At 36.7% G+C, this 27,797-nt stretch overlaps 2 protein-coding genes across 3 annotated transcripts in view; one reads left to right on the top strand and one right to left on the bottom strand.

Annotated features, from left to right (window-relative positions):
* Window positions 1–4,042: 4,042 nt before the first annotated feature.
* Window positions 4,043–27,797, top strand: part of LOC121432238 (calcium/calmodulin-dependent protein kinase type II subunit alpha-like) — a gene marked incomplete at its 5' end in the record, with an annotated part of 84,672 nt that continues 60,917 nt past the window's right edge. The window contains 2 exons of the mRNA XM_041630091.1: window positions 4,043–4,110; window positions 8,131–8,269. Of these exons, the coding sequence (XP_041486025.1) occupies window positions 4,043–4,110; window positions 8,131–8,269 (207 nt within the window). The remainder of the gene's footprint in view (window positions 4,111–8,130; window positions 8,270–27,797) is intronic.
* LOC121431909 lies at window positions 12,357–18,633 on the bottom strand. 2 transcript variants are annotated; one of them, XR_005972168.1, is made up of 3 exons: window positions 18,150–18,633; window positions 13,089–17,567; window positions 12,357–12,506 (listed from the first exon to the last, which is right to left on the bottom strand). XR_005972168.1 is itself a non-coding variant. In XM_041629688.1 (2 exons), the coding sequence occupies exon 2, from the start codon at window positions 17,377–17,379 to the stop codon at window positions 14,182–14,184; it is 3,198 nt and encodes a 1,065-aa protein (XP_041485622.1). In that variant the 5' UTR covers window positions 17,380–17,567; window positions 18,150–18,633; the 3' UTR covers window positions 12,357–14,181. The 2 variants fall into 2 exon arrangements, 1 of the variants encoding a protein (XP_041485622.1); XM_041629688.1 differs by having other exon boundaries at window positions 12,357–17,567.

The raw sequence follows: 27,797 nt of genomic DNA, 5'->3' as shown, positions 1-27,797 counted from the left end.
TGAAGTTCTCTTAGACCTAGTGCGTAATGGGTTAATGAGAAGGTATTTTGATGCATAAACTGCTCATTTATTGTTTAGACAGTTTGTATCTAATAGAGGGGAGAAAAGTTGAAAATAAGTAGTTGATGAAAGAGGTGCAGAGGTGCTCGGATGAGAGGTAGATAGGTATAGAAGTATATATTGGGAAACAGATAGGGATAGAGAAAGAGTGAGAGAAAGAGAGAGAGAAGAAGGTGGGGTGAAAACAAAAAGGCAGAGAAGTAAGGAATGCAGAGATGAAGGTGAAGACGTTAATAAAGGGAGAGGGAGAATTGGAGTAGGGGAGGAAAAAGAAAACCAAAAAGAGAAGAAAAAAATAAAGAGACTCGGAGACGGTGAGACACCGAAAGAAAGAGAGAGCAACAGAAGTAGCAGACAGAATATACCTTGCAGCCATCCGAGCCATTTATAGATCTCTTGTTTTGTTCCCTTCAAAAATCGCTGCATATTTTCTCTGTTGTCTTCCTCCGCTGACTTGCATACAGCTAGGGCGCCCATGGTGCGCACCATTCATGAGTTAAGGTGAAGAGTGCATGAGTGGGTTTGATGTTGTTGCGGCTCATGAGAGCATATGCTAAAGAAATAAAATATCTGAAAAACATTGGTGGAGGGGTATAGTGTTCATGTACGAGGCATTTTTCTTTACAAACAGCTATATTTGGGGGTTGAGGGAAAAATGAGTATTCAGAGATTAAAATTTGTACAGTTATGTATCACTTTATATCATTAATTGGGATACATTCTCAATGCCCAGCTAAAGCTGTAAAGGGTTAAAATACTGGAATACCATATCATTACATTCCAGTCATACATTAGCGTAGTGGCCATTGCACCTTTTGTCGACAATGTTCAAATCAGGCATTGTTATGTTGTTTATGTAGCACCCCTCTCATGGTAATGTTGTTATTTTTCTTTAGAAAGGGCTCTTTGGGTACGTGTATATCAAATTTAGGATATCAGGAATTGCTAAGATATATGTTTATTCTGAAATTTCAGCCCATTCCATGCTTTTTTATAGTTTTTTATATCAAAAAGAAAAAAAAGGGTATGCAATTATTTTTTTTTACTCTGAGAAAGCACAAGTTTGGTCAAAATACAATTTCATGTAAAATCACAAAAATTCAACCTGTAATTTGTAAACCCCTTTTTATTCCATATGCTCAACATCTAACAGTTATAGGTTATACACTACTTACTAATATAATGAATTGGAACCAAATGGCATTTTGGGGGATTTACCAAACTATGGTTATGCTTAGTTTCAGTATCACCAATTCTGTCAAAAATACAGTTTATTTCATCATCATCATCAGTAAAACATGAACAAAATATATTTAGCACCAATATTTTCTTTCTTTTGTGTTCGTGTATTGATAAATATTTATATTTTTGACTGACAGAAATCACTTGAACACAACTGTGTGTTCAGCTAAACGTCTCTTTAAAGGGGAAGTTCACCCTGACAAAAAGTTTATTGTAAAAATAGCAGGAAAAATAATAAAAAATATTGCCGAAGGTTTGAGAAAAATTCATCAAGTGATTAAAAAGTTATTAGAATTTCAATAATTTGATTTGTGACGTCATATGCGAGCAGCATTCCTACATAGCGAATGGTAAAAAATTAATGAAATGTTTTTTTCCCAGAAAATTGAAAATGGTTTTCACTCTACTTTTTGTATATCAATAGGCAAATCATTTCACACCAGATCATGAATAGAAAACAAAATTAAGGCATCAGGAACCATAAAAAAATTGAATTTCAAGCATTTTATATTACATATCACATGGGGCAGCTGGTCGTTTATGACGTCACAAATCCAAAACTTTGAACTCTAATAACTTTCGTACTCTTTAACGGATTTTCCTCAAACCTTCACCAATATTACTTACAATTTTTTCTGCTATTTTTACAACAAAGTTTTCTTCAGGGTGAACTTCCCCTTTAAGTCAAGATTCTAGGGTGAAAGTTACTTGTCTGAACACAATCTAATAGCATCTTTAAAATGATGGGAATAACATTAATGCTTTGTAATTCCTCAAAAAAAAAGTTAATACATGTAACACTGAGATGCATGCTCGAAAGGAATTATGTACGTGTTATGATGAGGACAGAAGAAACATGTTACTTACAGCAAGTTTGGAATACAAAATAAAGCAATTAGCCATGGAAGCTGTAAACCCATTGCATCCCAAATTAGTTACAATATAATTTGTTACCATGGGAACACTTACCCATTTGTCTTGCCTCTAGAAGTGATAATGATATGGATGTTTTAGAGAATGACGTGAATGAAATGTGGATCACTTTTTGTTTTCGCTGGATAATGGCCAATCGATTTCTTATCTTCTGCTATTCCTTTTTACTTTGTTAATCTGTGATGATGGAAAGACGGAGGGAAAAGGAGACATGCAGAGAAGCAAAGAAGGTGGAAGAGAGGAGAGAGAGACAGAGTGAAGTGACAGAGAACAAAAGAAAGGAAGAGTTAGAGAGAGAGAGTTGTGAATGAAGGATGGATGTTGAAAATTTACAGATCAGCATCACTTATAGGCAGGCATATACACACATATAAATACACAAGCGACACGAGTGCGAGTGTTCGTAGGTCATGCAAGACCAACAAACACACACACACACAGAAACGGTCTGCCCTCCATGTATACACATATCCATTATGACCCGATGATACAAGTAGCATTTTCGCTGATGCCTCACTGAAAAAGAAAAAATCCTTAAAAAAAGAAGAAAAGATGAGGAGGAGAAGGGTATTTTGTGACTGTGTTGTTGCCTGAAGAAGAAAATCAGGTAATATGCACATCGATGGGAAGATGAATCGTTGATAGTATCGGGATTTGATCTGCTGTGCGTGTACAGCGCCTGCTGTTTACGATCCCTGGCTAGAAAGAATTTAAAAAATGCATCAACCTTGATACTATGAGTGGTTTATTTGATTGTGAAGATGACCTTCACTTTTGGAATAGATAGAATCGTTTGATAAAGCGATGATTATAATTGAATATTAGCAGTCTATTCATTATACTAAATGTAGATATTTCATCATTAAATGTGTGAAGAGGTCGATATTGAAATTGGGAATAACATCTTTTCACTAACCATGGACCTATTTGCACTAACAAGTCATTTGCATTCAAGAGCAGATGGTCGTAATTAAACACAAGTTTCCTATTAGAATCTGAAGGAAAACTTTTGAATCAAGCAAATTCTATTGGGGTGTTGCAAGAAACTTGCAATCAATTGCAAGTCTATTTTTGATCCCTAAATCAATCATATGTCTTGCAGTTCATTGCAAATTAGTGATTGATTGCTAATTTGCTCCTTGAAACAAGAAGTTTAATCTGATTTGCTCCAGCTAACGTTGATCTATCAGTTGTAAAATTGCAACAGAATATTTGCAATCGATCGCAAATAGGCCTAATTTGTGATAAGTCACATCATCATGCCCATCATTGGTTTTGATATTTCCATTCAATCATTGTCAGAACTAAGGCTATCTCTTGAAGTGCTCTTCAATACATATAGGCCTATGAAGAAACCAGCTATATTTCAAGCGAAGAGTTCTTCCCAGATGTTTTACGATATTTAATGTGCAATGAATGAAAGCCATTTTTGTTGATAAAAAGTTTAATTTTAGCTACAAAACTGCATGTTTGTAGTTGGAATTAAAGTCTTTTAATCAATTGCTGTTCCATTATAATCTAAATTGATATTTTTTTTCGGTCATTAGGTATGAGTCTTTAAGAAGATCCAATAATTTTGTTTATATCATTCTATTATTTTTCAATTGTATTATTCTTTAAATTATTTAAGCATGAATTAATGTCTTAAAGTGAGTTGCGACATTTCTAGGTTTGCCATTTCATTTTATGAGATGCTGACTTCTATATCATTCACATATATTAGATTACTAATTTTGTGTGATATTTCTATTTCATTGTCTTTCAAATAAGTATATTATTATCTTAATTAATTCTCTCTCTCTCTCTTTTCAACATTACAGTTCGACTTCATGATAGTATTGCAGAGGAAGGCTTCCACTACTTGGTTTTTGACCTGTAAGTAAGCTCATATTGACCATTCACCACTGACCACTGGTTCTTTGACCTTGAAGAACCTGACACTGACCACGCATTAAGGGGGGGGGGGCTGTGGCATAGAATATGCAGTCATTTTCACAATAGGTGTTTTCAAACCGCCTGGAGCACAACAATCCCTGTTAAATTACGAGAACTTTTTTAGGCTAAAAAATACCCATTATTCCTGCATTCACACCGCCCCGAAACATACCCTTCGGGATAAGTTCCTGAAGTTACGAGCATGCGCAGTATGGTCTGATAAGCAGGCAAGGCGCGAGATTCAAAAATACTAGCCCAGCAGCCACCTAGGGCGCCCGAGCCCAACGACACGCTGGGCTAAATGTTCCCGTAAATTGCTTTCACATTGCCAAAATACCTGCTACCTTGGAAAAATCCCAGCGAAAGTTCTCGTAATTTCGCCAAGTACCTACTATTTAGCGGGTATTTTCTGATTGGGTAAATTTCCCGATCAGAGAATACCTGGAACTGACGAACTTCAAGGCGGTCGGAAACCACCTAATGGATATTATTTTATCACCTGTCCTATATTCAGTTTAATGAAATTTGTAGATGTCAGTCAGTCAGTCTGTAGTTTTAAGAGTTTAAAATCGGGTTTTGTCTCTGTCAAACAAGGGTGGTAAGATTCACCTCACACAAACTCTGGATTTTTGCATCTGTTTTTACATTCACTGTTATTTTTAGAAATATTCTCTATTCTTCGAAAAAAAACAAACATCCCTTTGGATTTGTTCTTCATTTCCAACACTTATTTACAATCATAAAGAATAATAAAAAACTATTTTTAAGGTAATTTCAATACCTAAATATATCACCTACAGTTTGAGGTAATTAGATGTAACCACTCTATGCAATATCTTTTTGTGATATTCTAACACTCGAAAGAAAAGCCCAGTCATTGAAATTACCTCAAAATTTGAATTCAGAATAATGATTCTTCTTCCTGCTTATTATGTCTAGGTCGATAGACTTAAAAGCCACTTCATTTAGCTGTGAAGACAAAACATTGATTTTTTTCTGCAAACCATTATTCCTCTGGTATCTCTCATTATTTGAGCTCTCAGAACATCTTTCCATCAACACCACGGCAGCCCTTGAAAGTATTGGTTTCTAGTTAATCGACCTCTGTATATGCATGACATACATGTGTACCCCGATATCCACGGCAACGGTTTGTTTGCCATGGTAACCGTTTAAAGCTAACAGCTATGTCCATACAGGATATACATGTCCGCGTAGTTTGGTTTGGTCGTGATTGAGATCTGATCGTGATCGAGACCGTCTTTGCTTCTTCCTCGTGGTTGTGATTTGAGTCATAATCTACAAATTTGCCTTGTTGGTAACCTTGGAAACGATGGAAATTGTTTGACTTTGAAGAAAGAGATTCTGCAATGTTTGGTTTCATGGAGTTGAAAGCACATAGTGTTTTTTGCATAGGGGGAGTAAAGAGCAGCAGATTATATGTTCATGTCAAATGTTCTCTTTTGATGTTTTATAATATTCCTAATTTGGGGAGAAGAAAACAACCCTACAAAATATAACCATCTGTTCCTAATTTTGTAGAAATCTCTCTTTAGCATTTTAGGGGAATTTAGTATTTACCTTATTGTTTTTAAAACAATTTCTTTGAGAATTTGTTTTTATCTTGTATTATAGCAAGGGAACAGGCCTCAGCCAATCGAAATCAAGGTTTCCATGGTAATACCAAAGTGGGGAAAATGAAAATGGCTTCTTATCCATGGTTGTTCACAGAGGTTTATTTTGGTCTAATTGGTCTAATTCCAATTCTTCCAATTGCCAACTTGTCTAGTATTATTTGGTCTACCATCAATTTGTTAACTATATATCTATTTGCCATTTTGTCCACTCACCATTTTGTCTAATAACAAATTGGTCCAATAGCCATTTGGTCCATATACTGTTTGGTCTAATTGGACTAAGTGTTAATCTGGCAAAATGAATGAAAATAAAATGGATATTAGACCAAATTGTTATGAGACATAATGGTCATAGAGGAACTGGTGATTAGACAAAGTGATGATTGGACCAAATGGTTGTTAGACGCAATGTTGATGGACGGAATGGCATTAGACTAAATGTAGTTAGACCTTGTGATGAGTGGACAAGTTGGCAATTTACCGCTCACAGATTGGAACCATTATACAAATTCCCTTTAATGCCACTGGCTGTCATTAGGCAATCTATTGACTATCGAATTGATCTATGATAACCCAATACCCTTTTTATATACCGATGGAAGCTGTTGTAGAATGGGGGACAGCCAAAGGCGGGAATGGTCACTTTTCAGTTTGCATGCCTGGCCCCCAAAACATATCCAGCCAAAATGTATACTGTTAGCAACAGAAACAACACTCAAGTAGGGAGCCGATTAAGTGTCTTAATATGACACCCCTTAATCATTCATAAAATCATTTATTTAGTGGCTTTTTATTGACTCATGATATATTGATTTAGAACTAAGTTGTTTGCCTAAGGAGTGATATTGACACTCTGATTGGCTCGTGAGGAAATTAGTTTTCTTGTGTATTTTGTTGATTTCATCATGCCTAATTTGTCCTTTCTCACTCACTAATAACATGAATTCATTCATTTGAGAAGAGCAGAAAACCAATAAAATATGAGCAGAGGTGGCAATATCAAGGTCACCTTGTAAATAATGATAATAATAGGCATTTATAATTTATATAGCGCCATCTATCTAGAAGTGTTCTATTACGAGGCGCGATATTATTACCCCGGCTTTAGCTTGGGCTGCCTTTCAGCGTTCATGCATTCAGGGAATTAATCCCACCGGGTACCCATTCACCTCACCTGGGTTGAGTGCAGCACAATGTGGATGAATTTCTTGCTCGGGGAAATTACGCCATGGCTAGGATTCGAACCCACGACCCTCTGTTTCAAAGCCAGAAGACTAATCCACTTGACCATAACGCTCCACGTTGAATCACGAAGTTGAAAAGTCAAGGTGGTTAATCAAGGTTACATTTACCTCCCCCCCCGACGTGAAATAGTATTTTTTCAAAAGAATTGCATAGACATCACACATACAAACAAACACATTAAATACAAAACAAAAATTCTGACGTACAAACACATAGAGAGCCCTGGGGCCCGTAACACAAAGCTTAGCAATGATCGTAGAAACATTTTTCGGCGAAAACCAGGCGTACGATCAATTGCTAACCTTTGTGTTATGGGTCCACAGACAATGAAATTGATCAGGCAGGGCTAGAGTTGACTGCATGTGGAGCTTTGCGGCCCAGTGGATTAGTCTCTGGACTTTGAAACAGAGGGCCATGGGTTCAAATCCCAGCCATGGCGTAGTTTCCTTCAGTGAGAAATGAATCCACATTGTGCTGCACTCAACCCAGGTGAGGTAAATGGGTACCTGGCAGGAGATTATTCCTTGAAATGCCGAGCTCTGGAAAGGCTGCTTGAGCTACAGCCAAGTCCTTTGGAAGCGTATTGAGACGTTATTCATAATGTGTTATGCAGTATACAAGAACTGGCTATTATTATTATAATTATTATTTATTTGAGTTCATGCCACAGACAAATCAGTAAAACTAACAACGGACCAACTGATTGTATACAAATTATATTATGATTACTCTTATGATCATAATAGGAAAGGAATAATAATGAATAAGAATAGTAACATTTATATAGGGCTTAATAAGGATTAGCCAGATAATCGGATCTTAGCACACCCGCACATGGTGTATGCAGATTCTCTACTTACTGGGTAGCATTCAAACAAGAGTTCCATGACTTGATTGCTTGCATACTACATAGGCTTTCGCATCCTACCGGTTACCCATTTAACACCTGGGTGAAGAGTGGCAAAGTGTGGACCGACTGACGCCTTGCCAAAGGACACAAGATGAGAGCCTGAACTGCTAAACCATGATGAATCCATGACTAGAAAATGAGCAATTTTTTTTTTCTTAATATTTTCAGAGTTACAGGAGGAGAGTTGTTTGAAGACATTGTAGCCAGGGAATATTACAGTGAGGCCGACGCAAGCCACTGCATACAACAGATCTTGGAGAGCGTAGAACATTGTCATAAAAATCTTATAGTTCACAGGGATTTGAAGGTAGGTTGTCGAATGATGACTTAAAGGACAAGTCCACCCCAACAAAAACTTGATTTGAATGAAAAGAGAAAAATTCAACAAGCATAACACTGAAAATTTCATCAAAATCGGATGTAAAATGAGAAAGTTATGGCATTTTAAAGTTTCGCTTTATTTCACAAAACACTTGTATGCACATCTCCGTTACTATGCAAATGAGGAACTGATGACATCACTCACTCACTTTCTTTTGTATTTTGTTATATGAAATATTTTTATTTTCTCGTCATTGTCATATGAAATGAAGTTTCATTCCTCCCTGAACATGTGGAATTCCATTATTTTAACATTTTGTGCTTCGGGCAAGATGGTCCTAATCATCAAATTCGTAAAAATTGAAATATTATATAATTCAAACAATAAAACAAAAGAAACAGTGAGTGCGTGACATCATCGACTCTATCATTTGGATGTAACTGGCTCGTTCATACATGTATAACTATTTTGTAAAAAATAAGCGAAACTTTGAAATGTCATAACTTTCTTATTTTACATCCGATTTTTATGAAATTTTCATCATTGTGCTTGTCTGATTTTTCTGTATTGATTCAAATCAACATTTTTCTGAGGTGGACTTGACCTTTAAAATACATGAAATTTGAGCATTTGACAGTTGTTCTTGAAGCCCTTTGTAAATCACGCTTGGTCTATCAAACAATTTTAATTTGACAAAATATGGCAAACCGTAAGGGTTGCTCTCTCATTTCATCTCATTCTCATTTTATGAACTTCTTAAATGAGCAAATTTTGTTTATCAGTGATAAATTAAAGCATATTTTTCTTCAAATTTTCAGCCAAAGTTATAAATATGAGATTATTAGAATTGATAATGCACTTATATTTTGTTAACACTTGGTTTCCAAAATCTGACATGTCATCTGAACACTTTCAAGTCAATCATGCGTGACTTTACAAAAAGCTTGATGAAGCTTCTTACAGGGCTTGTAAAAAAAATCAATTGCATCATGAGAAGATTGTGAAACGAACTTGATGGAATAATTCATTGTATTTGATATTGGACACCTATAATTGACAGCATTTTTTCAAAGACTGGTGATTTCCTTTAAAAAAGTATTTTCTTTTAAAATGAAAGACCTGCAATTGCAAATGAGTTGGTAGTGTTGGTAAGGGATAGCCTACATTCGTTTGGGTGGTGTGGTGAGAAGAAAATAGCTCTTAAAAGACCGGGGAGACGGTCATTAAGAGCTCTCTCGGGTGAAGAGACAACTAGCTCGTATTATTGATTATGTAAAGAGGACTTAATAGTCACTTTCCTTCTAAAATGGCCGAGCAGTCGTTTAACAGTGTTTGATTAATGGATCGAGAAAGGTTAGGTAATGGCTCAGCTCCTGCTGTCCAACAACGGTCCGTCGAAGATGAAGTCTGCAATAAATTTTTGATATCTTCTGCCTAATGGGTGAAATATCCTACCAGCAATTAAGTCACTGTTATTGTATGTAGATTTGGATGTTAAGTGTTTGCTGCACTTTAAAGATAATCTAGTCACTAAAGATTGATGAGGTCTTGATAATTGCTATTATAAAGGATTGACTAGTTCCTAGTATCCAAAATAACAATGCTGGCTGTAGGGGGTGGGATGAGGAGACATTCATCTCATATAGTTTACTGTCAATTTTTTTTAAATAAACTTGGGGGCAGGACACGCTCCACAAGTCCCAATAAGGGTTCAAATAATTACGATTGATGGAGTGAATAATGGGTTATCCTTTTGATTACTGAAGTCTGTCATTCCAATAGGCTTTGCACACCAAACCACACCCACCCCACACTATTCGATTAGGCAAAGGTTGACATGAAAGTTGTTGGGAAATAATGGATTTTAATATCAATAACTGCACTGACATGAGAAATGAAAGTGATTTATCAAGTCTGATCCTTGCAGCTGGATTTCCTAATGCATTACATTTCTGCATTATGCGGGGGAAATCATGTGCATTTAATATTGTCTAATAATTGGAAGTTGGATATATAGAGTTTGAATGAGGGGCTTTTAGGGCAAATTGGATATTGATGATAATTTTGGAAAGGTCAGAGTTATCAGTAAAATTACTTCTTTTTTGTTTCATTTTCACAAAGAGGATGGATGTGATTATGATGCTTTCATTTTCGTTGAGGTTAAGTGGATGAGTATGAGAAATATGAATTGATTTTGTTTGTGACAAGGATTATGGGATGAAGTTATTGGATGAAGTTTGCCACAAGAGTTTAAAGAGAAATGCCAGTAGTTGCAGGAAACACTGATTTCATGAGAAAGTCTGTAAAATAGTGCTGCAACCGAACCGCCGAACCGAACGGAAGTTCGCCGAACTTGGCACTTCCGAACCGGACCGAACCGAACCGAACTCAAAGGCCTGGTTCGGAAGTTCGGTAAAAAAAAAAGTATGTTTGTATGCAATGCGTGAATGCGATGACTACATAGATTTAAGTATAAAATCAATAAAATATATATTGGTTAGTGATTGTGCACAAAGAGAATTCCACTCAATATATTTTTAAAATCCAATATGATAGCTCCCATCTTGTCTTTGATTGAACTGTTATCAACTTAAGAATATTTTATTAACATAAATATATTTTTTCTTGATAAAATGAGGGGGCATTTTGAAGCTAAACTCGGTATAAAAGTGTGGTGTAATTAGTATTGCCATAATCGATCGTGATCGTAATCGGACCTAATCATTTTGTACTTAATAAAGAAAAAGAACCAGACATAAATTTATTCCTCGTAAATGACAAAGTATGACAGTTTCGGTCTCGTGTTTGATTAAATTTTTATCATTTTCAATTTTTTTATAAACATGAATAGGCCTGGGAGTAAACATTGATTGATCGAATGGTTCGATTGGCATGCCGCCAATCACCAATCGATTAGCAAAATTTACACTGATCGAATGTTCGGCAGATCCCGATTATGACGTTGGGATACCTCTAATACCCAAGTAATAAAAATAAAATGACAAGAAAACAATGATGACAGCTGTTTTTTACAGGTTTAAAAATTATGTTACCGAGGTAATGTTTCAAAAATTATCAATGATTGTATCACATTCACAGTTACATACCAACATGATAGCGCTCCGAAAATGTTAATCCCACCCGACCTTGCCCTCATACACAAAATAAGTCATTGTGTGCGTGCACAATAATACGTAAACACATAACCAGCTCACTTGAGCTGATTGGACCTTCGGATAGCCAATGAAACTTTGGGAAACAAAGAAGCAGAAGGCATGTGGTTCCCTTATCAGGAAAGGTCATGACTTCAGAAATAAATTGACCCCTCCCCCATCTGTGTGTGTGTGTGTGTGCATGTGAGGGAAAGAGAGAGGGAAGGATAGGGGGTGGGAGCCGGAGAATTTCTTTCATGTTTCAGAACAATGCAACCTTTTTTATATCCCCCTCAACCAATGAAAACTACATTCCAACACGCGCCCGCCTTCACCAGTACTTTCTCGACTAGTCTCCAAAAATAGACCCAGTTATACATGTAGGTTCAAATGATAAAAAAATCGTTATTTTGAAAGGTATTTCACATGAAATATTTTTTTTTAATACATGTGTAGCATCGTGGGCAGTGCCACAAGTGGAGGCGGGGACATGGTGTGGGCAAGGGATGAAAATTTTCAAGTGAAATGCTCCACCTGGGCTCAGTCTCAAAGAATATACTTCATGAATGAGTTGTTTACGTCTTTGGACTCGGTGGGGCTGATTCATTTATATGCAGGGGTGTGGCACTTGGAGGGATGAATGCATAATACCAGGGTACCAGTATTAATTTAGGAAAGATTTTCATTGGGACAATAAACTGAAAGATTTAATCTCATTTCATGAAGTTTCTTTTGATATAAAAATATCATGGAGAAGGAGGAAAAGGGCCTCATTTATGCTAAACATGTGACTTTGATGGAGATTTCTTCATGGGGGGGGGGTCACCATAAAGTAGGACAACTATTGTGACTTAAAAGACGTGATTCCCGACGAACAATCGAATCATTCAATTATTTTTCCAGGAAATAATCGAATGGTAATTGTGGCTGCCGCCCTTTATCCTCGATAAACGGACGGAGTTTCGGCTAACAAATACTCTCACTCCAAAAGAAATGTATTCACAGACTTTAGTGTGGCTTATGTGGAACTTTATTCCGTCATCCCACGGTCCAAAATCCGAGATAAAATACTGAAAACAAAACAGATACAAATATACATTTTGACTTACATATTCAGACAACCCACAAATGGTTATAATCTACTAGTAAAACAATCTTCATAAGAAAACTATATATGTAAACCATGACTAGAAATATAGAGGAAATACTTGTACTATACTATCAGAACTCAGAAATACTTCACATGTATTAGGATATTATATTACTCCTAGCTATAAAACCAAAGTACACTATACTACCAAGGAACATGATTATATATCCACTATACTACCAAGAAACATATATCTCCACTATACTAACAAGGAACATAAATATTCAATAACTCATTCTACTAATTGTATATCTGAATAAACATGGCACACATAACTATCAGTAAATATTACACCAATGAGGTCTTAAAAGGTAAATATCATGAAATCCAAATCTATCCGAATATATACCATAACATAGAAAGATAAGTATACCACAAGTAAGTTTATGATTCAAGAAAGAAACTATTGAAGGTATAATCATATTATAAATCTATATATTCTTATATCTTGGCCACAACTATCAACAGAAAGATATAGAGTAAAACATATAAGCAATCTTACCAATTGGAGGCTATAAGACAAGTACACTTGGTTGCAATCAATACGAGAAATATCTTGACGTTAACTGGAGTTCTCTCTTCTGTGTCTTTACTATGAACTGAAGTTTCTTGGCTTTTTGCATCTCTATTTAAAGGTTCTGAACTTATGGCCAAGCCAGACTGCTCATTAGACAGTCTAATTAAAGTTACAAGGAAGCTGGTACTGCCCAGCGCTCTACACAGAACAAAACAATGAACTTGACCATTCCTATACAAATTATAACAATAAAGGGTGTACCTAAGGTTTGCTCTATAGAATTAGCTTTCTGTACCTATACTTTAGCACATAACCTGCCCTATGGGATTTCATGTAGAAAGAGATTAAGAAAATGCTAGAGTGCAAAATGAGAAATCTAGTGGAATATGAATTTAAACATATATATCAAAAATATTTACAGCATTAAAATTGCATAGAACTCACTGCACACTGCTGCAGTGACATGGCTCCTTTAACTGATCCTGCTATCAGTTACCCAAATAGTACAAAAGGAATTGATTCAGAATACTAATACTTCAAATTATTATAGACTCAAATATTTAAATACTCGCTACAGTATAAACAGTAATGTAAGAACAACAAACCAAAATAGGAATCATGATATTCCGATCCCATTGTGTAATTTATCTGTAAAACTAAAACAAATGTAAATAGCTCAATCACCTGATTATGGGATCATCTTAGCATAACAATACTAGATTCAAGTGTCAAAATGTACTACTTAGTACATATATATTATGTCAAGCACATCAAATACATTGACCATAGAAAAATATGTTAATGATACCAATGTAATGAAATGGATTTCAATCTAAATCAATATTACTCAGTGATCTTACTGTTACAAATTACACCTGAAGTAATTTAAACATTCCAAAAATCACTCTATACATAATGATTGCAAGAAAAATATAGGAAAGAGAATGCTGATAGAGAGAAAGAGAGAGAGAGAGAGAGAGTGAAAAGGCTGAGGGAGAAGAAGAAGAGAGAATAAGGATACTAGGGAAAGAGTTTGACAGATTCAGAGAAAGAGAAATTAAACATTTACAATAAGACATCACTTCTTATTTTCTTCTTGGCTGGCTCCTTGATCGGGAATCCTCTGGTCTTCCGATTGCATCCTTCCTTGTGATGTTTCTTCAATAGGAATTAGCACCACCAGCTTATGTATCGGTCTGTCAAGGATAGTTGGCTGACCTTTCCTTCGTCCATCTTCGTCTAAACACTTGTTTGCCATCATCAGTTGGACTTTGCGTACGTGACCATCTTTGCTAGGAAGGACTTTCTCTACTCGACCAAGGGGCCAATTACCTCGAAATTCTCCTTCTTCTTTGACGATGACCACATCTCCTGCCCTGACGCTTCGCTTTGGTGTAACCCACTTCTGTCTGGTTTGGAGTTCAGCCAAGAACTCTTTTCTCCATCTCAGCCAGAATTCATTGGAGAGATGCTGAACTCGTCTCCACCATTTGCGACAATAGGAATCTGCCGTTTGGAACTTTCCAGGAGGTGGTAGCACGATTTTAGGTTTCATAGTCAACAGATGATTTGGTGTTAGAGGCTCAGGAGCATCTGGAGAACAAAGGTGTGTCGTCGAAAGAGGTCTAGAGTTGACTACTAATTCAACCTCTTTTAAGAATGTTCTGAAAGACTCGTCGTCGAGCTGGTTTCCTGAGCTGATGAGAAGGGGCTCTAGAGTACGACGAAAAGTAGCAATTTGTCTTTCCCATACTCCCCCTATGTGAGAAAGATGGGGAATATTCAGTTGATTCCATCTCTTAACAGCAAGAGGACGATTATCAGGCACTTGGACTTGATCTGACTTGAAGGGTGCAGGCATTTCGTAATTCCCATCTTGACTCCTTGTTATTCCCTCCTCCAAGATATCAGGAGACCTCACATCGTGTACCGATAGTGATGGACGACCTTCCTTCTCCTCTTTGAAGTCGGCTTCCAATGCTTGAATGATCTTTTCAGGGCCGATATTTGTCTTAACCTTGGTCTGGAAACTAGAGTTGGGGCATGAGTTGACTGAGATTTTGTTACAAGTTGCAGACTTGAGTTCTCCAGGAGTTTTACGCACTCTCCCAACTACTCCCCATCCAAGCAATGATCTCTGGGCATATGGGTCATCTTCATTTCCACTTATGATTTCACGTGGTCTAACTGCTCTTGTACAATCATTACCGATAAGTAACGATACTTCTACATCTTTCCTGTATGGCATCATTTTACTTGCTACGCTGTTTAGATGGTCCCACTGCTTGACTACCTCTGGCTTAGGGATCTGGGAGCGGGATGCAGGTAACGAATCCCTTGACAAAGTGGTTGGAAGCTGGATTACATTCTCCTTGTTGAAGTCCAGTACCTCAAGACCTTTAATCCTCTCACTTTCTATCTTCCCTGTCTGATGCATTGTTGTAAGGAGAAGATTCGTTTTCTCTCCTTTAACATCTAGCTTCTTGCAGAGGCGTTTGGAGACAAAACTCACGTTTGACTGGTCATCAAGAATGGCATATTCTAGTGTCTCCTCTGATGGTCGATCCACATGCCTTACCCAAACAGGAACGATCATACTGTGATCCCTCCCATCCTGGTCAGGTGTCAGACATACAGATGTGCAATGCGATGTTCCTTCCTGCAGTTCAGCTGTGTCTGGTTTGTTTTGGTCGTAGTGGAGGCAGGTGAGATGCATTTTCCCACATAATTTGCATGACTTTCTCTCCTGACAATTTCTGACAAAGTGATCGTCTGTTCCTCCACACCCAAGACATATCATTTTCTTCCTGAAGAAAGCCTTTTTCACATGTATAGAGTTTTGTGCGAAATCATCACAATCTTCAATGTGATGATCTCTCTCGCAAAAGGGGCACATTGAGAAAAGGCCATGCCTATGCGATACCTTGGACAGCTTGCTTGGTTCATTATCTTGTCCGTTTGTTACAAAGGTCCTTGCTTTCATACTCCTTTGATTTGTTTGGAAACTCCGCTTTGGTTCCTTAGACAATGGCTCCATCTCAGGGATGTTTGCCTTGCTTGCAGCTCTCATAACAAACTCGGCAAATTCTGTGAAAGAAGGGAAGCTTTGTGGGCCTTTATGAGAACGCCATCTGTCGATTTCATCACGCCACTTTCCTTCCAAATAGCCTGGTAACTTCTCCACAAGCTTTACATTTTCTTGAGGGTAATCCAGAATTCCCAAGTTGCGGACTCTCCTCTTGGCTGCCACAACTTTCTGAAGAAAATCTGCGAAGTCCCTCAGTCCACTGGCATCGTGGCTTGATATCTTCGGCCAAGAAGTCAGTTTCTTGGTGTACGAGACGCTTATCGTATTGGGGTCACCAAATCTGTCTTCTAGCTGCTTCAAAGCCTCTTGGTATGCATTACTCCCTCCTATCAAAAGATGATGCTCTACTATCTCCTTAGCCTTGCCACTGACATATGCATTCAAGTAATTCAATTTGTACTGCTCGCCAATTGGCTTTGAATCCACTGTACAGTCAAAGGCATTTTTCCATAGCGTGTACTGCAGAGGATCACCAGAGAAGATTGGTACGTCGATCTTAGGGAGTTGGCTGAATACGGCTAGTTGGTTACTAGCTGCGTTTTGTCCTGCTACAAAACGAGCCAGCTGTTGCAGGCAATCTTCTAGAGATGATGCAGCTGTATCCTGTCTGGCTTGCACTGCTGGGCTACTAACTGGTGGAGTATTGACCACGGGAGACTCAGGTTTGATATTTTTCACTGTGACTTCCTCTTGTGAGCCAAAGAATCTCTCCATCCTTTCGCTCCTTTTCTCCCGTGTCAGTCCTTTAATAGAAACCTCATCATCAGTTTCACTATCATCTTCGCAGCATTCTTCCAATATAGCCAGTTCTGAGATTTCTATGTCTGCAGCTACTATAGACTTTTGAGCAGCAATCGCTTTCTGCTCACTAAGATAGGCATTTTCCATGTCTTCCTGTTCAAGCTCAAGAGTCTTCATTTTTTGTTCAAGAACAGCCTTCCTATTTTGATGAAAGGCTTGTTTAGCTTCTTTGTCCTCTTTTAGCAACATTAGCATTTTACTTTCATTTTCCTTTTTCGCTTCCAGTGAGGCTTTACGGGCAGAAAGTTCACTTTTTGATGATCTACTCGATCTCCTGCTCAGTCTGCTCCTCCTGCTACTGCTACCACTTACTTGGCTATGCAGGTCCTCATCCCTGGTTGCTCCTTTCAGTGACGTCATCCTCACCGATGTTTCTCGCTTACTCATGCCTTACGAAGCGTAAATGTCTACAGCAGTTGTATTTTATTGTGGCTGCCGCCCTTTATCCTCGATAAACGGACGGAGTTTCGGCTAACAAATACTCTCACTCCAAAAGAAATGTATTCACAGACTTTAGTGTGGCTTATGTGGAACTTTATTCCGTCATCCCACGGTCCAAAATCCGAGATAAAATACTGAAAACAAAACAGATACAAATATACATTTTGACTTACATATTCAGACAACCCACAAATGGTTATAATCTGCTAGTAAAACAATCTTCATAAGAAAACTATATATGTAAACCATGACTAGAAATATAGAGGAAATACTTGTACTATACTATCAGAACTCAGAAATACTTCACATGTATTAGGATATTATATTACTCCTAGCTATAAAACCAAAGTACACTATACTACCAAGGAACATGATTATATATCCACTATACTACCAAGAAACATATATCTCCACTATACTAACAAGGAACATAAATATTCAATAACTCATTCTACTAATTGTATATCTGAATAAACATGGCACACATAACTATCAGTAAATATTACACCAATGAGGTCTTAAAAGGTAAATATCATGAAATCCAAATCTATCCGAATATATACCATAACATAGAAAGATAAGTATACCACAAGTAAGTTTATGATTCAAGAAAGAAACTATTGAAGGTATAATCATATTATAAATCTATATATTCTTATATCTTGGCCACAACTATCAACAGAAAGATATAGAGTAAAACATATAAGCAATCTTACCAATTGGAGGCTATAAGACAAGTACACTTGGTTGCAATCAATACGAGAAATATCTTGACGTTAACTGGAGTTCTCTCTTCTGTGTCTTTACTATGAACTGAAGTTTCTTGGCTTTTTGCATCTCTATTTAAAGGTTCTGAACTTATGGCCAAGCCAGACTGCTCATTAGACAGTCTAATTAAAGTTACAAGGAAGCTGGTACTGCCCAGCGCTCTACACAGAACAAAACAATGAACTTGACCATTCCTATACAAATTATAACAATAAAGGGTGTACCTAAGGTTTGCTCTATAGAATTAGCTTTCTGTACCTATACTTTAACACATAACCTGCCCTATGGGATTTCATGTAGAAAGAGATTAAGAAAATGCTAGAGTGCAAAATGAGAAATCTAGTGGAATATGAATTTAAACATATATATCAAAAATATTTACAGCATTAAAATTGCATAGAACTCACTGCACACTGCTGCAGTGACAGTAATAATGACAATCGTCCCAGGCCTAAACATGAATATATTTTTTCCTTATAAAATGTGGGGACATTTTAAGCTTAACTCAGTTAAAAAGTGTAGTTGAATTACGCATTGCTGTAATCGGATGTACATTTAATTGAAAAGACATAAATTAATTCCTTGTGACTGACAAAGTAATGGTAAAGTATATTCCACCTTCTGAAATTTCCATATTAATATAAAAGATAAATAAATAAGAGATGAAGGAATGAGGGTGAAAAAAAACAAAAAAGATAAAAATTCAAACCAAATCAACGCATGTTCCCTGATCGATGTTCCGGAAATTGTTGGTAAGGAAAGTTGAAACAGGAAGTCCAAACAACCTGCTCTCGGTCGCTATTATACAGGTAAAATTCGTATTCCAAACTTGAAACGTTTTTCCATTGTCAATATTTTCTTAAAAGTGGTTTAATCTGGCCAATTACTGAGAATGAAATGATAAATTATCAGTTCCGTCTTAGTTCTAACGATCAACGCCGGGTGATTTCACAACACTAAAATACAGTGTACAGTCCCATGTACTCATTTTCGTGTTGGAAATATGTTTGAAGTCACGTAGCGTCGATCTTTCTGGACCAAGAATGGACTGATATTTTATCTTTTTAAAGTAATTCATTGACCAAATTTTACCACTTTTCAGAAAATAGGGACTTTCTAAAACACTCATATTCTTTGGAATGTGAATTTTACCGGTATAATAACAGTTGAGTGGAGGTTGTTTGTCTACTATTTCGACATTCCCGATCAACACTTTCCAATTTGAGAAGCTGCGTTGGCAATGACATCGTAATCGATCATGATCACAGCTACATGAAATAATCGTGAAAAAAATATTCTGATCTTTGTAATTCTGTTCCTGTCCTGATTCTCTCGTTATCAATATTTTTTTCTTTTGATTTTTTTTATTTTCATTTTAAAAATGAAAGTAGAAATGACTTATTTTTTGTTAATTAAAACAAAAGAAAGTTCACAATTATCTTAACTATTCTTTTTAGAAACAAAATTTATTATTAATACTTGACGGATAATGCACGAGATTGCATGGTTGTAGGTCGGCGATCTTTATTTTTTATGTGTTAAATTTAATTTGGCATTTATTGCCGAACCCCGAACCGAACCAAAGTTCGGAAAAAAACTGCCGAACCCTGCCGAACCGAACCGAACCCGAACATGCCGCCTGACTTGCAGCACTACTGTAAAACCATGCTTAATTGTCAGAATATCATCGAGGATCTAGATCTGGTACAGTTACATAAACTGAACTTTGTGAAATCTTGAAATCTATGCTGAAAAACGTTCACACTGAAGATCCCCAACACAGATAGGCACACATGGGACAGTGTATTATTATTGCTTGAATAAAGACCCGACGGAAGTCACCGAATCCGTGCTTATTTGGCTTATTTCTCAGCAATTACACAATTTCTCGCAAAATCCTTTGGCACTTATTTTTTATTCATACAAACAGACACTTGGGTGGTCATTATATTAGAATCTGTAAAAAGTTATTTTGAGATCGTTACCAAAACTGGAATTTATCTTTAAGTGAGATTTGAGGGAAATTGAAAGAATGGGAAAGCTTTAGCTTGGTCTGACTCGTAACGTACCAAAACATGAAAAAGGTTTCATTGGTTAATGGACTGGTAAAATGAATATCCTTACTGGATAGAAAAACATCACTTAGCTGCATAGGTTTTTTTTAATTTTTATTTTCATTGTGCCCAGACTGGGTTTTAAAGATTAAAATGATACCACTACATGTAGTGGGTCCATGGATGAATACATCAATACCACGACAGACCAACCAGAATTTGTAGCTGGTTATGATAATAATATTCCGCTCTTTTAGATAGTGCTTACCACAATAAATTAAACACGCAATGTACCCATTCTCTCCACTCCCTGGGAAGCATTCAAACAGATATGATGCTACACTAGTTATCAAATTGTGGCTTGCCCCCATGCAATATATACACACTCTCCACTCACTGGGGAGCATTCTCAAACTCAATTGCTTACTACAAAGACTTCCGCATCCTTGAAGTTACGAGCATCTTTAAGAACCACCTGGGTCCCGTAAACACAAAGGTTAACGATTAATCATACTCTTGATTTTTACGATTGATTGTACATTGTAGTCAATGGAATCAATTGTAGAAAAATGTTCTACGATCATTGCTAAGCTTTGTGTTACGGGCCCCTGGTCATCCTTCCTGTGGTAAATCATAAAGCTTTTCGTAAAGTTACGCACAACTTTACAAACATCTGGAACATATTCTTATGTCCTAAATGAATGACATAGGGATGTACCATCTAGCACAAGAAGGGGTCACCAGTCGTGCAAAGTCATTTGTATCTTCAGAACACCTCTATGAAACACCCACCAGATTTTCATTGATGTTGATTTAGTTCCTAAGAAGGGATCACTCTACGTTTGTATAGTCGCTGTAACTTACGAACAGCTTTATGAAACATACACCTACCTTTAGCTGGTGCGTAATTGATCACATGATCTCAAAACAAAGGATGTGGAGGACACACCCTACGACAAGGGAACAACACAAAAAATGAGCAAAATATCTATGAGCCCCATCAAGCAATACTGTCGACATAGAGTAGTGAACTTGAATGTTTGCAGATAACAGGCTACAAACTACATTGGATTGTGAAGGCTTGTAGTCATATGGATGTGGGTAATATTAATAAAATGTATGGCAAGTTTGCCCAAGTCTGCACAAAACCCATTGTCTGCGCGATTCTAGTAAAAGAGAAAACGCAACGAACACAGAACTTACACATGCAATACTTAGACAGATATTCATTTTTAAAATCTGACTCAAAATGGTGGAAAAATAATGAATTATTGGCATTTCATGTGACGGCCTCGAAATGCTGCCTTTTTCATCAAAATCCCTGAATCGTGTGCAAAGTGAATGGGTGCGCAGACATGGGGTACCATTTTTTTTCAATCTGAAATTGACTGCCTGAGGTTTTTTTCCAAGAAAATCCTTTGTCTTTCAAATTTGTATGAGATATTTGTTACACTTATAATATAAGGAAAATTTGTATGTGAAAGATTTTGTGAAATTAAAACAAATTTATGTTAAATCTTAACTCAGACTTGGGGACCACCATCATACACACTGTATGCTCTAGGAATTAGGATAGTGAGTGAGTGGGTGAGGGTTTTTCTGATTTTAGACAATATATTGAGCTGAGAATCTAATGAAAAATTGTGATCATCATTAATGATAATGACATGTCTGAAGAGTTAATCTACCCAAAGAAAAAAGAAATACAAGTGCTTGTTGATCTTTAGAAAATGAGATCTTGTGATACTGTGATCTAGATTAGATTGGAAAGTAGGGCATATGGAACAAGTGGTCTGTGTGTGTAAGTGTAGTGAGAGAGAGAGAGAGGGGGGGGCAGAGGAAGGAGGAGAAAGATATGGGACGAGAGAGAGAGAGAATGGAAGAGATGGAGAGAGGGGGAAAAGAGAGAAGAGAGTAGAGAGAAGGTTTATGGAGAGAGAGTAAGAGGGGGATGAAAAAGTCACAATCCAATGTCCAATGGCATGTCTATGATTGCATCTTCATAACGTTGAGAGCACCGTAATGAGAATAATGATGCCCCTCTTTTCTCTACGCATGCCAATTATACCGGTCCAACCGATGCATATTAACGCGGTGAGGCTTGATTGGTCAGTGGGAATCCACGCAAAAGACCCGGTTTTTAGGAGAGGAGGAAAGAGAAAAAGGGCAAAAAGCAATATCCCGCACTGCATGTCTAGAACAAGAGATATGGAATCCTATTAATATTGACAGTTAATACCATCGCTCAAAGGGAGATATCTCGTTTATTCACAACCCAATGCTAGTTTAGGGTTGTATTCAGTCAGTAAACCAAGAAACAGGGTTTCAAGCACGTTTAGTTCAAACAAACTATCTAGGTGCTTCCAGGAAATTTCGTATTTGTGAAAAATATGTTTCGAGAGCAGGCATCGAAGATGATGGCAAGCACTGCTATAGGGTAATTGACATAAAAGTCATGAAAAAGTAGAGCTATGATTCATATTTGTGGTTCAATTTTTATTTTTTAAATCTATGTAGAATGAAACCCATCATAGAACATTGTAGTCACAATATGGCAGCCATGATCATCATCACCATCTCCTGGTGACAGTATAGAGTGTATAATTTCAATCCTCATTGCGGTTATGAAATATCCCGTCATTGTTGCAACGAACGTCACTCACTGCATCAACAAAGGACGGTTAATTATTTCTCAATTATGCAGGTTCGAAAAATGAACGTATCATTTCCACAGCTAGGCAGGTGTGATTGTTGCTAGTCTAGCTACATTTGAGTGAAAAGTAGAAGTTTTAATTGCTTTAACTGAAGAGTCTTGATCACAATTACCCAATTAGGCATGTGTACTATATGATGCAATAATGATGCTTCTAATACCTCTGTGCATATGATGAGGTATGTTTTCACCATGTTAAGATTACATTTAACTCCTTTATTTTATATACTCCACTTGTGAATGATTAATGGCCATTTTAATGAGCATTTGAATCTATTTTCATCAAGATGTTAAGTGTGCAATGTGGTTTGATTTAGTTTGAGTCTGGAGGAATTCAACTTTGATATTCAAACTGACATTAATAATCGGCCGTCCTATGACGAAACAGCAGTTTTCTTAACATTTTTTCAGCATGAGAAAAATGAGAGTACACTAGTCAAGATATGAGATATATACCGTGTAAAGAAAGTTGCTTAGTTTTGGCTTTCAATAATTTAAGAACAGACATAGACCATTGCTTAACCCTTTGGAGACTTGGCCTGCATATTATGTGGTCTGGAGTCTACGTTAAAGCATAACCAGCTTTTTGCAATGGGTTAACTTAAATCAAGGGTTTATAATATCGGCAGGTACGGATCCAGGGGGCGGGGGGCAGGGGGCACGTGCCCCCCCCCCTTCGAGAAGCAAAATTACAGTTTTTAAAGCAAAAAATACTTTTTTTTTTCTCGTCAAAATTTTCCTCCAAAAAATTTGCCCCCCCTTTGGAAAATGCTGGATCCGCCCCTGAATATTGGCACAAGTGTGTAACAGGTGGGTGGAGCCATGAACACATCACCAATAAATGAAGAAGATGATGAAGAAGACGAAGAGGGATGGGTTAGAGGAACATCGATGTATTGATGGGATATGACAGGAGAAAATGAGGATGACAGACAGAAAACCAATAAATCTTCTCTGCTTGTTTTAACTGTGTGTGGGTTTGATGGGGAAAATAGAAAATAAGACTTAGGAAAGGCTTCATTTATGGATTTGTTCTACATGTATACACCTGAAGGAAGCAGAGAATATGTGTTTTTTTTTGGGGGGGAGAATTCAACCAACATCCTTCCCCTAATGACAAAAAATTATAATGAATCTCTAGTAAGTGTTCGAAAATACATATGAAATATAAATTGTAATTTAAGAGTTAGAAAGTGACTTATGGTTTGGTGTACATTTGGGCTGCATTTATGCGACCTCAACCCAGAATCATGATTTGAATAACGATTTGAATCATGATTCAAAACAGCAACATGAATCACGATCTGACAGAATCAGCGTTTATACGACCATCTTTCTAACGCTGTTTCTCCCTGAATTCGGGCCGATCCAGTGCGCATCACAGTGCGCAGTTTGACCCAGGAAGTATAGGTCAACATTTTCGCGCGTGTTTCTAACTTCAAGTCGGCTGCTAGATATTTGCTGCCGCCCGAGCTAACGCGCGATCGTTTGTTCAACGTTTACTCGGCTTCCGAAAAATAAATCTTTTACTTCCAGAATTCCGTGTATTGTACCTCGTATTGTTTTTGTTTACTTGTATTAAATCTTGTCGGTTCATCGAAAATGGTGTTCGGTAGCCGTAGTACTGGGCACGAATTCTGTTAATTTTGTCTCGACAGGCGGTGCCACATCTCCGTAGAAATCCCTCCCTCGCAAGCGCCGCTGAAAGGGATTCGTATCGTCTTATCAGTCTGTGAATCCCGGTAAGGGATGCTTTTGCTGCCAAAGCACAAGCAGAGCCCTGAGTTCGTCGTCAGTCCAATTTGTGCCTTTGGAACTTGAAGATATGATTGATGAAAACAATGAAATATACAAATGACGCTACAGTACAACCCCGGGGGTACAATACACAGAATGATAATTCCTAAATGCACGTGACAATTGGCATATACCGGTACTAGTACACTGGCAATACTGCTACACGAAAATTAACCTGCACGAAACACAGCGCGCGCCTTTGAGTCGAACCCGGAAGAAGCACGACACAATGACGTCATAGAATCATGATTCAAATCACGATATCGTTTATACGACCTTTTTCGTTCGTGATTCTACAGAAACGTCTTTCCAAACGCCCCTTTTTCCGTGTTTCATGTTTGTGATTTGAAAGACGTTTATTTCCACTTTCGACTAAACGCAATCGTGATTCTGCAGAATCGTGATTTGAATCATGATTCTAGGGTAAAAAAGTGTCGAATAAACGCACCCTTACATGTATGGGTGTGAGACAAATATCGAAGGATAAGTGATTGCTGCAAATACAGGATTTTTATGCCTGATGTGTAAGTTATTAATAATAATAATATGATAACTACAATAATGCCGACAGGCTTTATAGTGCATATCACTGCCAAATCTGCCCTGGTGCGCTCTTTGAAGAAGCCAGAAAGCAAGGAAAATTAATGCAAGATGTATAATGAAGCCATGCCATCTAACTCATACTAGTGTTATGCTGGTCCAGTGAGGGAGGGGTGGGCGGTGTCAGTATCATACCTCATGAATCAGAGCTTATAACAACAAATAATGCTATTTCACAGGTGACTTGTTTTGTAATATCCAACAAATATGTTTGGATCCTCTTAATGTTTTTTCCCTTATTTCCTCTGATTTTGTTGATTGATAATGTGGCTCTGGGGAAGTGAATGGGGTGGGGAAGCAAAGGATTTCTTCCTATGTCTTTGTAAAGACCTGAAAAGAGAAGCCAATAAACTGATCACCCGAGTGTTTGTATGTATAGATAAAAAAATGTATGCCTATTGGCTTAAAAAACATGTGTAATTGCTGAGAAAATGAGATAAATAAGCATGGAATTCCATAAAATTTTGGATATTTTTCTAACAATTGTAATACACTGTCCTACGTATGCTTTTTTGTGTTAGTGATCATCAGAATTATTGGTGTTCAGCTAAGATTTCATGAATTCACAAAGATAGGCTATTTCAATGTACGAGAACTAGATCTATGATAATGTGGCATTCAACTTCGATTTCAAAGACTTTCTCATAGAATAATTGCATACTGCACTTTGTTTCTTTCACCTTTAAATGTAGAGTAGTATTTTGTCCACATCCACACACCAGCTTGTGCCAAAAGGATTATTGAATGCAAAATGCTTCCTCCCGGTGTAACCTCAGGCCCCAGTGGAATATTCTTCCTCTGTTATTCCAGGATGAGAGGAAAGAGGAAATAAAATCTATCTCCTATTGAGGCCCCCAGTATGTATCATCCATGTTCGGAATGAAAAATGAGTAGCCAGACAATATTCATAAAAGTGAAAATATGGAATGGATTTGCAGTATTATTTAAAAGAAAATATTTCTTGCTATATTTTCAAAATATATTTTTTTGTTATAAAAGCACAGTTGATTCAATTCAATTAATTTATTTATTTAACCATCAAAAGGATAAAAACAGTACAATATACAGTATTAACAAAGTATCAGAAAAAACAAACAAACAAATAGATGGTTCGGAGACCCCGGAGAAGCGATGCTTAAAAAAGAAGTCAATTTTTTTTATTTATGATATGTCTATAACTATGATTATGTCCCTTGTTTTTATATACTGTCTCAGTGGTAATTATGATCAGAACTTGTGCATTAGAAATACTTATTACTATTACAGTTCAAATTGTAAGACGTACACATAAAAAACTTTTGAAAGGTTGTACAAGAAATAGTTTGTAAATTATCATATTACAGTCTTACAATAGTTTACATAATTTTGTTTAACAAATTTTCGGCATTACTCCTATTTGTTTAAGATCAGTATGCTCGATCTGTAATGAAAATCATAAGATCAGTATGCTCGATCTGTATAAAAATCATAAATCATTTGTTAAACAAATTATAATCTCCTCCTATAAAAGCCTCTTAATTTACTATTACTAATAGTTTACATGTATACTTATTCAGTTATTAAGTATTATCAACCCATCCCTGAAAATGATTTAATTGCTGGGTATTATAATTTTTCTACATTTTTGGGTAGATTTTCTCATCGAATACAGAGATTTTGGTAGATATTGAAAAATTCTCCATTTACGAATTTGTTTAAATCAAAACTAGGGCCTTTTTAGGTTAACATGGAATTTTATTTATCATTTCACTGTCTATACTGTGTATCATTTAAAAACTGACTTGTGTGTCATGTTTGTGTTTTATGAGGTAATTCAAGCCGAAGCTGCCTCATTTATTCTTCACTAAAGAATGAAGTCTTATTTTGCATTCTTAAAGGTCAAGTCGACCCCAGAAAACTGTTGATTTGAATAAATAGAGAAAAATCAAACTATCATAATGCTGAAAATTTAATCAAAATTGGATGTAAAATCAGAGAGTTAAGACATTTAAAGTTTCACTTATTTTTCGCAAAACAGTGATAAGCACAATTCAATTTTTACATATTTGACAATAAGGACCAACTTGACTGAACCATCTAGTATGAACTAGTAGTATTGACTGAACCATATAGTATTAACAATGCTAATTCCTCATGTTCAGAGGAAATAATTAGAATATTTTATATTTCACACTATAAAATACAAAAGAAATGGTAAGTAGATGACGTCATCAGTCTCCTCATTTGCATACCAACCAGGATGTGCATATAACTGTTTTGTGAAATTGAGCAAAACTTTAAAATGTCCTGACTTTCTTATTTTACATCCGATTTTAATGAAATTTCAGTGTGATATACTTGTATTTTCCTCTTTTTAGAAATATCAACTTTTTGTTTGGGTGAACTTGTCCTTTAATAATCTATGAGAGCCCATCAACCTTTATCAGGAGTGG

This window comes from Lytechinus variegatus, chromosome 18 (genome assembly GCF_018143015.1).
Source record: "Lytechinus variegatus isolate NC3 chromosome 18, Lvar_3.0, whole genome shotgun sequence".
NCBI lineage: Eukaryota > Metazoa > Echinodermata > Echinoidea > Temnopleuroida > Toxopneustidae > Lytechinus > Lytechinus variegatus.
This window is presented reverse-complemented; position numbering and strand designations above follow the sequence as displayed.